The following is a 12,739-nucleotide window of genomic DNA, read 5'->3' as shown; positions in this document are numbered from 1 at the left end:
AACTGCAATGTTGGCTACACAGCTAACACTCTGAAGCTGCAATGTTGGCTGGGCTGTGGACACTCTGAAGCTGCAATGCTGGCTAGGCTGCGGCTGGCTGGGCTGTGGACACTCTGAAGCTGCAATGCTGGCTAGGCTGCGGCTGGCTGGGCTGCGACACTCTGCAGCTGCAATGCTGGCTGCGCAGCGGACACTCTGAAGCTGCAATGCTGGCTGCGCAGCGGACACTCTGAAGCTGCAATGCTGGCTGCGCAGCGGACACTCTGAAGCTGCAATGCTGGCTGCGCAGCGGACACTCTGAAGCTGCAATGCTGGCTGCGCAGCGGACACTCTGAAGCTGCAATGCTGGCTGCGCAGTGGACACTCTGAAGCTGCAATGCTGGCTGCGCAGTGGACACTCTAAAGCTGCAATGCTGGCTGCGCAGTGGACACTCTGAAGCTGCAATGCTGGCTGCGCAGTGGACACTCTGAAGCTGCAATGCTGGCTGCGCAGTGGACACTCTGAAGCTGCAATGCTGGCTGCGCAGTGGACACTCTGAAGCTGCAATGCTGGCTGCGCAGTGGACACTCTGAAGCTGCAATGCTGGCTGCGCAGTGGACACTCTGAAGCTGCAATGCTGGCTGCGCAGTGGACACTCTGAAGCTGCAATGCTGGCTGCGCAGTGGACACTCTGAAGCTGCAATGCTGGCTGCGCAGTGGACACTCTGAAGCTGCAATGCTGGCTGCGCAGTGGACACTCTGAAGCTGCAATGCTGGCTGCGCAGTGGACACTCTGAAGCTGCAATGCTGGCTGCGCAGTGGACACTCTGAAGCTGCAATGCTGGCTGCGCAGTGGACACTCTGAAGCTGCAATGCTGGCTGCGCAGTGGACACTCTGAAGCTGCAATGCTGGCTGCGCAGTGGACACTCTGAAGCTGCAATGCTGGCTGCGCAGTGGACACTCTGAAGCTGCAATGCTGGCTGCGCAGTGGACACTCTGAAGCTGCAATGCTGGCTGGGTTGCGATACTCTGAAGCTGCAATGCTGGCTGGGCTGCGACACTCTGAAGCTGCAATGCTGGCTGGGTTGCGATACTCTGAAGCTGCAATGCTGGCTGGGTTGCGATACTCTGAAGCTGCAATGCTGGCTGGGCTGTGGGCATCTGGAGGTTCAGAATTTCATGTAGCTGTCTTGCTGATTCTACTGGCCTGACCAGGGCTATGACAGCCGATAGCCTGTCCCTGAACGAAGGGAATTTCTACTGAGATGACATCTAGAGGTGTGACATTGAAAGGTTGTGACAGGCAACAGTGATGCGGCACAGTGGCGCAGTGGTTAGCACCGCAGCCTCACAGCTCCAGGGACCCGGGTTCGATTCCAGGTACTGCCTGTGTGGAGTTTGCAAGTTCTCCCTGTGTCTGCGTGGGTTTTCTCCGGGTGCTCCGGTTTCCTCCCACAAGCCAAAAGACTTGCAGGTTGATAGGTAAATTGGCCATTATAAATTGTCACTAGTGTAGGTAGGTGGTAGGGAAATATAGGGACAGGTGGGGATGTTTGGTAGCAATATGGGATTAGTGTAGGATTAGTATAAATGGGTGGTTGATGTTCGGCACAGACTCGGTGGGCCGAAGGGCCTGTTTCAGTGCTGTATCTCTAATCTAATCTAATCTATTGACATGAAAAAGCACTGTGAAGTTTACCAACTTCTAAAATGGAGTGCAGAACACACTTTTCACATAGGTGCTTGTCGTGTGGCTATAGACTTGATTTTATTCATTCTTGCCAAGTAAAGCAAAGGAACTTCGTAAACCTCAAAATTGTGGGAACTGGACAAACAAGCAGCCGAAAACATGATTCGTTCTGAACAATTAATGGCACTGTGCAGTTGTAAAGCCAGTGAACAAAATAACATAAAATCAACTAATAAAAACTGCTAGGGAAATTAGAATCATAGAAAGTTTAAGGCACAGAAAGCACTTGGCCCATCGTGTCTGCACCGGCCAAAAAACGATCCACCCATTCTAATCCCACCTTCCAGCATTTGGTCCGTTGCCCTGCGTATGATAGCACTTGAAGTGCATATCCAGGCACCTTTTTAATGAGATGCGGTTTTCTGCCTCTACCACCCTTTCAGGCAGTAAGTTCCAGACCCCCACCACCCTCTAATTTTTCGACCAATTACTTTAAGTCTATGCCCCCTACTCACTGACCTCTGCTATAGGCCCTTCACCTCCACTCTATCCAGGCCCCTCAAAATTTTGTACATTTCAATCAGATCTCCCCTCAACCTTCTCTGTTCCAAGGAGAACAACCCCAGCCTATCCAATCTTTCCTCATAGCTGCATTTTTCCAGTCCTGGCAACATCCTCGTAAATCTCCTCTGTACCCTCTCTAGTGCAATTACATCCTTTCTGTAATGGATGTGACCAGAACTGGACTAACCAATGAGGTATACAGTTCCAGCACAGCCTTCCTGCTCTTGTATTCTATACCTCGGCTAATAAAAGAAAGGATTCCATATGCAGTCTTAACCACCTTATCAACCTGTCCTGCTACCTTCAGGGATCTGTGGACATTCACTCCAAGGTCCCTCATTTTCTCTACACTTCTCAATATTTTCCCATTAATCGTGTATTCCTTTGCCTTGTTTGACTTTCCCAAATGCATCACCTCACACTTCTCTGGGTTGAATTCCATTTGCCACTTTTCTGCCCATCTGACCAGACCATCAATATCTTCCTGCAGCCTATCCTCCTTGCTATCTACCACACGGCCAATCTCTGTGTCGTCTGCAAACTTCTTGATCATGCTTCCTACATTTACGTCCAAATCGTTAACATATACCACAAAAAGCAGGGGACCCTGTACTGAGCTCTGCGGAATGCCACTGGAAACAGCCCTCCAGTCTCTAAAAAACCCATCAACAATTACCCTTTGTTTCCTGCCACTGAGCCAATTTTGTATCCACCTTGCTGCATTTCTCTGGATCCCATGGAATTTTATTTTTTTAACCAGTCTGCCATGTGGGACCTTGTCATAAGCCTTGCTAAAATCCAAGTAGACCATATCAACTGCACTACCCTCATCTATCTTCCTTGTTGCTTCTTCAAAAAATTCAATCAAGTTGGTCAAACAAGATCTTTCCCTTAACAAATCCATGCTGATTATCCTTGATTAACATGTGCCTTTCCAAGTGACAGTTTATTGTGTCTCTCAGAATAGATTCAAATAATTTGCCCACCACTGAGGATAGAGTGACTGGCCTGTAATTATTTGGTCTATCCCTCGCTCCCTTTTTAAACAGAGGTACAACGTCAGCAGTTCTCCAATCCTCCGGCACCACATCTGTATACAGTGAGGATTGGAAAATGATAGTCAGACCTTGAATTTAATAAGTTTATTTCAATGATGCATGAATAGTATAGTGACACTATTTCTTAAATCCAGCTCACTCTGTTACCTATACACTAGTTAATGCTGGATGTGTCCCCCATGCAGCATGCATGACTAGCTTCTAGCTGATGGGAGTGGCAGGTGACCATGAACATCTCTCCAATGTTTGATAATCTCACTCTGGGGGAAGTGATCTAAAATCCACATAGATTTTCTCCTCCTGCCTTTGGACAGGCATCTCACCTACACTGAGTGCTGTACCTTCTCACCAGTAATTGGTGTTAGTCGAGTGCCTGAGCACTAATGGCAATCAAGAAACCTGTTCTCATACTTCATAGTCCTTACCCTCACGTAATATGCCACAGAACCACTCTTTAATACAGTTTTTTCTTTACAGCAAACAAATAATGCTGTCTTCACATTCAAAAAAAATCAACAGCCTCTTCGATAACCAACATCAAAAAAGGAATACAAAGTGTCGTGTTGGAAGCAAATTGTGTTCAAAGTCTGGGAACTGCAGTCGTCTGATAGCATTCTTAATTGAGGGGCTCATTTGGCAACCATGTGCAGCCCCAGAATTATTAAGTCCCAACAAAGACCTCTCAGAATCAGCATTGCATCCACATGCTGATGTGTTTCATCAGTTTTTAACCAAACCATTCGGTAGCATGTTACACCACGTGGGAGAGGAACTTTCTGTTCATATTACCAAGTAGCAACAGACCCTCGTACAGCCAGTGAATGGTAGCAATAATACTAGAATAATGGAGGCAATAGCTTTATAAACTGATGAGTTCTTTAACCAGGAAGCTTCCAACAGAATGAACAAAAAAAGCACAAGGCATAAAAAATGAAATGAAAAAAGATGCATTAACTCACCTTTCTTTTTCTGTGAAGTCATTCTGTAATTTCTGCTCTTTCTCAAGTGCGAGGCTTTCTGCTCTGCTGCTCAAGGTCTGCTCATACTCTTTGATTTTTTCTTTAAGTGCTTTTATTGTAACCTCTGTAGGAACAAGAAGTGTTTACACAGCTATTGTGTAGTTATACACGAGGAGGTTTCCTGTACTCTGAATGCTTGCTGTGATTTAAAATGTAACTTTTCAATCCTGACATATAATCAATTGATACCAGTCCCTTTGGAGACCCATTACTTCTTAAATGTTAAATTGAACTTCAAATGTTTAGGTTGAGAAGGATCAATGGGTTTCGCTTTAGAGGATATTCTAGCCTCGCTGAAATGACTCAAAAAAATCAATGTCAAAATATAATATCACTTTATTGACTAGACTCAAATTAGCTTCTGTTCACCGAAGACCACAAAGTCACTTAGAATTTTAGGTCTAGGAAGCCAATCAATATGGTTAATTATCAAAGAATCATAGAATGGTTACAGCACAGAAGGAGGCCAATCAGACTTCGAGTCCATGGTGGCTCTCTGCAAGAACAATTCAGCTACTCCCACTTCTCCGCCCTTTCCCGGAACCCTGCACAATGTTTTTTTTAATTTCAAGTATTTATCCAATTCCTTTTGAAAACCACAACTGAAGCTGCCTCCACCACACTCTCAGGCAGTGTATTCCAGACCCTAACCAATCGCTGCGTAAAAAATGTTTTTCATGTCGTCATTGCTTCTTTTGCCAATCACCTTAAATCTGTGTCCTCTGATTCTCAACCCTTCCACCAATGAGGACAGTTTCTCTCTATCTAAACTGTCCAGACCCCTCAACATTTTGGTCACCTCCATCACGTGTGACCACTGGTGTTCCACAGGGATCCGTGCTGGGACCACTGTTGTTTGTGATATACATAAATGATTTGGAGGAAAGTATAGGTGGTCTGATTAACAAGTTTGCAGACGACACTAAGATTGGTGGAGTAGCAGATAGTGAAGGGGACTGTCAGAGAATACAGATAGACTGGAGAGTTGGGCAGAGAAATGGCAGCTGGAGTTCAATCAGGGCAAATGCGAGGTGATGCATTTTGGAAGATCCAATTCAAGAGTGAACTATACAGTAAATGGAAAAGTCCTGGGGAAAATTGATGTACAGAGAGATTTGGGTGTTCAGGTCCATTGTTCCCTGAAGGTGGCAACGCAGGTCAATAGAGTGGTCAAGAAGGCATACGGCATGCTTTCCTTCATCGGACGGGCTATTGAGTACAAGAGTTGGCAGGTCATGTTACAGTTGTATAGGACTTTGGTTCGGCCACATTTGGAATACTGCGTGCAGTTCTGGTCGCCACATTACCAAAAGGATGTGGATGCTTTGGAGAGGGTGCAGAGGAGGTTCACCAGGATGTTGCCTGGTATGGAGGGCGCTAGCTATGAAGAGAGGTTGAGTAGATTAGGATTATTTTCATTAGAAAGACGGAGGTTGAGGGGGGACCTGATTGAGGTGTACAAAATCATGAGAGGTATAGACAGAGTGGATAGCAAGAAGCTTTTTCCCAGAGTGGGGGATTCAATTACTAGGGGACACGAGTTCAAAGTGAAAGGGGAAAAGTTTAGGGGGGATATGCGTGGAAAGTTCTTTACGCAGAGGGTGGTGGGTGCCTGGAATGCATTGCCAGTGGAGGTGGTAGACGCGGGCACGATAGCGTCTTTTAAGATGTATCTAGACAGATACATGAATGGGCAGGAAGTAAAGAGATACACACCCTTAGAAAGTAGGCGACAGGTTTAGATAGAGGATTTGGATCGGCGTAGGCTTGGAGGGCCGAAGGGCCTGTTCCTGTGCTGTAATTTTCTCTGTTCTTTGTTTAACCTTCATTTTTCGGAGAACAGCCCCAGCTTCTATCCTCGTAGCTGAAGTCCCTCATCCCTGGAACCATTAATTTTTTTTCCAAAACACCAACTTTCTCACCTTCTCTTCTCTTGAACACATTGAATGTTCGTTATAATACTTTTCTCATCTATCAGGCACCTCTGCTACCTTGCCCAAGTAGCTTTTATTGTCTGCCATGGCTCAGCTGGTGGCACTCTCACCCTGAGTCACAAAGTTCTGGGTTCAAGCTCCACTCCAGGACTTGAGCACAAAAATTGAGCCTGACATTGCAGTACTGAGGGAGTGCTGCACTGTTGGAAGTGCTGTCTTTCAGATGAGACATCAAATTGAGGCCCCGTCTGCCCTCTCAGATAACAGAAAAGATCCCATGGCACTACTTCGAAGAGCAAGGGAGTTATCCTTTGTATCCTGGCCAATATATATCCCTCAAAGACCATCACTAACAACAGACTATCTGGTCATTATCTCATTGACGTTTGTGGGAGTTGGCTGTGTGCAATTTGGCTGCCACATTTCCTACATTGCAACAGTGACGACACTCCAAAAGTACTTCATTGGCTGTAACGTGCTATGGAACATCCGATGGTCATGAAAAGCACTATATAATTGCAAGTCTTTATCTGTGAGGGCTGGCAGGCACTTTGACTTCAGGGGCATCACATCCAATTCTGTTTTCACCCGATGTCCATGCACATTTACTACTAGCATCTGGATGTATTTTCCCTCCCTAATGCAGCAGCATTGACACCAATTATAGTGTCTCAGTTGGTACCTCAGCTCACATCAGCGAACTCTGTGAACAAACCTGGAACCTCCCTGGTCTGCATGGTTTAGTTACTAATTGGATAAATTCACTGAGCAATCAGGTCAGCTTTCCTTCATCAAATTTTCTGAATAAAGAAATCTATGTAAATGAAGAAGAATTTAAAGACGCATGAAGGCAAGCCAACAGAATACAAGGTCACTGACGGTCTCCATTCATTTGATAACGGTAGAATAACCTCTTTTCCCAGTACATTGATGTCGGTATCGGTGTCACTTCCTGCTCTCGCCCTAAACTGGAAAACTTTATCAACACCGCTTCACATTTCCACTGCTCCCTCACCTTCACATGGTCCATCTCCGACTCTTCCATTCACTGACTTGACTTCGTTATCTCCAGTTCTGGGAATAGGCTGTTAATCAATATCTCCGGTGTCCTGGACAATATTTATCCCACAAACAACATCACAAAAACATATGAACTGGTCATTAACACATTGCTGTTTGTGGGAGCTTGCTGTGCGCATACTGGCTGCCACGTTTCCTGCATTACAACAGTGACTACACTTCTAAAAGTACTTCATTGACAGTAAAGTGTTTTGAGATGACTGATGGTCATGAAAGGCACTAGGGCAGGAGGGCATGCCAGGAGCAGCACCAGGCATACCTAAAAATGAGGTGTCAGCCTGGTGAAGCTACAACACCGGACTATTTACATGCCAAACAGCAAAAGTAGAATGTAATGGACAGGACTAAGCGATCCCACAACCAACGGATCAGATTAAAGCTCTGCAGTCCTGCCACATCCAGTCGTGAATGGTGGTGGACAATTAAACAATTGACAGGAGGAGGAGGCTCCACAAACATTCCCATTTCAACGATGGGGGAGCCCAGCACATCAGTGCAAAAGACCAGGCTGAAGCATTTGCATCCATCTTCAGACACAAGTGCTGAGTGGATGATCCATCTCAGCCTCCTCCTGAGGTCCCCAACATCACAGATGCCAGTCTTGAGCCAATCCAATTCACTCCACGTGATATCAAGACACGTCTGCAGGCACTGGATACTGCAAAGGCTATGGGTCCTGACAACATTCCGGCAATAGTGCTCAAGACTTATGCTCCAGAACTAGGCGTGCCCCTAGCCAAGCTGTTCCAGTACAGCTGCAACATTGGCATCTACCCAGCAATGTGGAAAATTGCCCAGGTATGTCCTGTGCACAAAGAGCAGGACAAATCCAACCCGGCCAATTACCGCCCCATCAGTCTACTCTCGATCATCAGTAAAGTGATGGAAGGGGTCGTCGACAGTGCTATCAAGCAGCACTTGCTTAGCAATAACCTGCTCAGTGACACTCAGTTTGGTTTCCGCCAGGGCCACTCAGCTCCTGACCTCATTACAGCCTTGGTCCGAACATGGACAAAAGAGCTGAACTCCAGAGGTGAGATGAGAGTGACTGCCCGTGACATCAAGGCAACGTTTGACTGAATATGGCATCAAGGAGCCCGAGCAAAACTGGAGCCAATGGGAATCAGGGGGAAATCTCTCTGCTGGTTGGAGTCATACCTAGCGCAAAGGAAGATGGTTGCAGTTGTTGGAGGTCAATCATTTAAGTCCCAGGACATCACTGCAGGAGATCCTCAGGGTAGTGTCCTCGGCCCAACCATCTCCAGCTGCTTCATCAATGACTTTCCCTCCATCATAAAGTCAGAAGTGCGGATGTTCGCTGGTGATTGCACAATGTTCAGCACCATTCACGACACCTCAGATAGTGAATATCTCAGTCCATATCCAGATTATGCAACACCTAGATAACATTCAAGTAACATCAGAAACTCTTTGCTCAGCATAATAGAGCCACTTTCAAACTTGGAACGCATACTGTCCATCCGACTGCTCACCGCCTCTGATCCAGTACACCTACTCAGTACCTATGCTCCAACACTCTGCTCCCCACCTGAAGTTAAAGACCAGTTTTACGAGGAACTCCATAATATCATTAGTAGCATTCCTAATACCGAACATTTGTTCCTGCTAGGGGACATTATGCCAGGGTTGGGGCCGACCATGACTCATGGCCCTCCTGCCTTGGGCGCTGTGACATTGGAAGGATGAATGAGAATGGACAAAGGCTGGTGGAGTTGTGTACCCATCACAACCTCTGCATCACCAACTCATTCTTTCATACTAAACCCTGTCACCAGGTTTCATGGAGATACCCAAGATCACGTCGTTGGCACCAGCTGGACCTCATCGTCACAAGGCGAGCCTCTATAAACAATGTCCAAATCAGATGCAGCTTCCACAGTGCGGACTGTGACACCAACCACTCCCTGGTGTGCAGCAAAGTTAGACTCAAACCAAAGAAGCTACATCACTCCAAGCAGAAGGGCCACCCGTGCATCAACACTAACAGAATTTCTAATCCACAGCTGTTACATAAGTTTCTAAATTCACTTGAAAAAGCCCTTCAAAGCACTCCTACAGGGGATGCAGAGATGAAGTGGGCGCACATCAGAGACGCCATCTATGACTCAGCAATGACCACCTTTGGAAAATGCGAGAAGCAGAATGCAGTCTGGTTTCAATCTCACTTTGAAGAGCTGGAACCTATCATAGCCGCTAAGCGCACTGCACTGTTGAACTACAAGACCCCAGCGAGTTAATATCCATAGCACTTAAAGTAGCCAGAAGCGCTGCACAAAGAACAACCACGCGCTGGCTGTGCAAATGGCTACTGGCAACACCTATCAAACTGGTATCGTACTCAGCTGGCCTCCAACAACGGAAACATCAGAGGAATGTATGATGGCATTAAGAGAGCTTTTGGGCCAACCATCAGGAAGATCGCCCCCCTCAAGTCGAAATCAGGGGACACGATCACTGACCAACGCAAGCAAATGGACCGCTGGGTGGAGCACTACCTGGAACTGGACTCCAGGGAAAATGCTGTCACTGATACCGCCCTCAATGCAGCCCAGTCTCTGCCAGTCATAGATCAGCTGGACGAACAGACAACAAAATCGGAACTCAGTGATGCCATTGATTCTCTAGCCAGTGGAAAAGCCCCTGGAAAGGACGGCATTACCCCTGAAATAATCAAGAGTGCCAAGCCTGCTATACTTTCAGCGCTCCATGAACTGGGAACTAGGGCGGCACAGTGGCGCAGTGGTTAGCACCGCAGCCTCACAGCTCCAGCGACCCGGGTTCAATTCTGGGTACTGCCTGTGTGGAATTTGCAAGTTCTCCCTGTGTCTGCGTGGGTTTCCTCCGGGCGCTCCGGTTTCCTCCCACATGCCAAAGACTTGCAGGTTGATAGGTAAATTGGCCAATAGCAATTGCCCCTAGTATAGGTAGGTGGTAGGGAAATATAGGAACAGGTGGGGATGTGGTAGGATTATGGAATTAGTGTAGGATTAGTATAAATGGGTGGTTGATGGTCGGCACAGACTCGGTGGGCTGAAGGGCCTGTTTCAGCGCTGTATCTCTAAACTAAACTAAACTACTTTGCCTGTGCTGGGATGAGGGAGCTGTACCAAAGGACATGTGTGATGCCAATATCATCATCCACTATAAGAATAAGGGTGATCGCGGTGACTGCAACAACTACCGTGGAATCTCCCTGCTCAGCATTGCGGGGAAAGTCTTCACTCGAGTCGTTTTAAACAGACTCCAGAAGCTGGCTGAGCGTGTCCACCCTGAGGCACAGTGTGGCTTTCAAGCAGAGAGATCCACCATTAACATGCTGTTCTCCGTTCGCCAGCAACAGGAGAAATGCCACAAACAACAGATGCCCCTCTATGTTGCTTTCATAGATCTCACCAAAGCCTTTGACTTCGTCAGCAGACGTGGTCTCTTCAGACTACTAGCACAGAGCGGATGTCCACCAAAGCTACTAAGTATCATCACCTCATTCCATGACAATATGAAAGGCACAATTCAGCATAGTGGTGCCTCATCAGACCCCTTTCCTATTCGACTGGCGTGAAACAGGGCTGTGTTCTCGCACCTACACTGTTTGGGATCATCTTCTCACTGCTGCTCTCATATGCATTCAAGTCTTCAGAAGAAGGAATTTTCCTCCACGCAAGATCAGGTGGCAAGTTGTTCAACCTTACCCGTCTAAGAGCGAAGACCAAAGTACGGAAAGTCCTCATCAGGGAACTCCTCTTTGCTGACGATGCTGCATTAACATATCACATAGAAGAGTGTTTGCAGAGACTCATCGACAGGATTGTGGCTGCCTGCAACGAATTTGGCCTAACCATCAGCCTCAAGAAAACGATCATCATGGGACAGGATGTCAGAAATGCTTTATCCACCAACATCAGTGACCACGCTCTGGAAGTGGTTCAAAAGTTCACCTACCTAGGCTCAACTATCACCAGTAACCTGTCTCTCGATGCAGAAATCAACAAGCGCATGGGAAAGGCGTCCGCTTCTATGTCCAGACTGGCCAAGAGGGTGTGGGAAAATGGCGCACTGACACGGAACACAAAAGTCCGAGTGTTTCAAGCCTGTGTCCTCAGTACCTTGCTCTACGGCAGCGAGGCCTGGACAACGTATGTCAGCCAAGAGCGACGTCTCAACTCATTCCAACTTCGCTGCCTCCGGAGAATCCTTGGCATCAGGTGGCAGGACCGTATCTCCAACGCAGAAGTCCTCGAGGCGGCCAACATCCCCAGCATATACACCCTACTGAGCCAGCGGCGCTTGAGATGACTTGGCCATGTGAGCCGCATGGAAGATGGCAGGATCCCCAAGGATGCATTATACAGCGAGCTCGTCACTGGTATCAGACCCACCGGCTGTCCACGTCTCCGTTTTAAAGACATCTGCAAACGCGACATGAAGTCTAGTCGTGGGTGTCAGTTGCCAGCAATCGCCAGAGCTGGCGGACAGCCATAAAGGCGGGGCTAAAGAGTGGTGAGTCGAAGAGACTCAGCAGTTGGCAGGAAAAAAAGACAGAAGTGCAAGGAGGGAGCCAACTGTGTAACAGCCCCGACAGCCAATATTGGCTGCAGCGCCTGTGGAAGAGTCTGTCACTCTAGAATAACCCTTTATAGCCACTCCAGGCGCTGCTCCACAAACCACTGATCACCTCTAGGCACTTACCCATTGTCTCTCGAGACAAGGAGGCCAAAGAAGAAGAGGAGATTACATCCAGGTTTGGGCTGATAGTTGGCAAATAACATTAGTGCCACACAAGTGCCAGGCAATGACCATCTCAAACATGATCCTCCTGTGCTATATGGGAAATCAGGAACGCCTCCAGTGTCCCTGACGACCATGTGTGCAGGAAGTGTATCCAGCTGCAGCTACTGGCTACCCACATTATGGAGCTGGAGCTGCGGGTGGATTCACTGTGGAACCTCCGCGATGCTGAGGACGTCATGGATAGCATGTTTAGTGAGGTGGTCACACTGCAGGTAATAGCTACACAGGCAGAAAAGGAATGGGTGACCACCAGGCGGAGTAGTAGCCGCAGGCAGGTAGTGCAGGAGTCCCCTGTGGCCAACCCCTCTCGAACAGGTTTGGATACTGTTGGGGAGGATGGCCTGTCAGGAGAAAGCAGCAATAGCCAAGTTCGCGGCACCACAAATGGCTCTGCTGCACAGCAGGGAAGGAAAAGGAGTGGAAGAGCTATAGGAATAGGGGTACAGATAGGTGTTTCTGTGGCCACAAACGTGACTCCAGAATGGTATGTTGCCACCCTAGTGCTAGGGTCAAGGATGTCACGGAGCGGCTGCAGGACATTCAGAAGGGGGAGGGTGAACAGTCAGAGGTCGTGGTGCACATTGGTACCAACAACACAGGTAAA

The 12,739-nt window shown here is 47.7% G+C and overlaps 1 protein-coding gene across 8 annotated transcripts in view; it reads right to left on the bottom strand.

Moving 5' to 3' along the window:
• The window catches only part of LOC137346547 (protein CASP-like), a 734,295-nt gene that overhangs the window by 365,428 nt on the left and 356,128 nt on the right, over positions 1 to 12,739 (bottom strand). For all 8 annotated transcript variants that reach the window (XM_068010023.1, XM_068010028.1, XM_068010027.1 and 5 more), the window contains one exon: positions 4,253 to 4,376. In XM_068010023.1, the coding sequence (XP_067866124.1) occupies positions 4,253 to 4,376 (124 nt within the window). The remainder of the gene's footprint in view (positions 1 to 4,252; positions 4,377 to 12,739) is intronic.

Source organism: Heterodontus francisci, chromosome 30 (genome assembly GCF_036365525.1).
Source record: "Heterodontus francisci isolate sHetFra1 chromosome 30, sHetFra1.hap1, whole genome shotgun sequence".
NCBI lineage: Eukaryota > Metazoa > Chordata > Chondrichthyes > Heterodontiformes > Heterodontidae > Heterodontus > Heterodontus francisci.
This window is presented reverse-complemented; position numbering and strand designations above follow the sequence as displayed.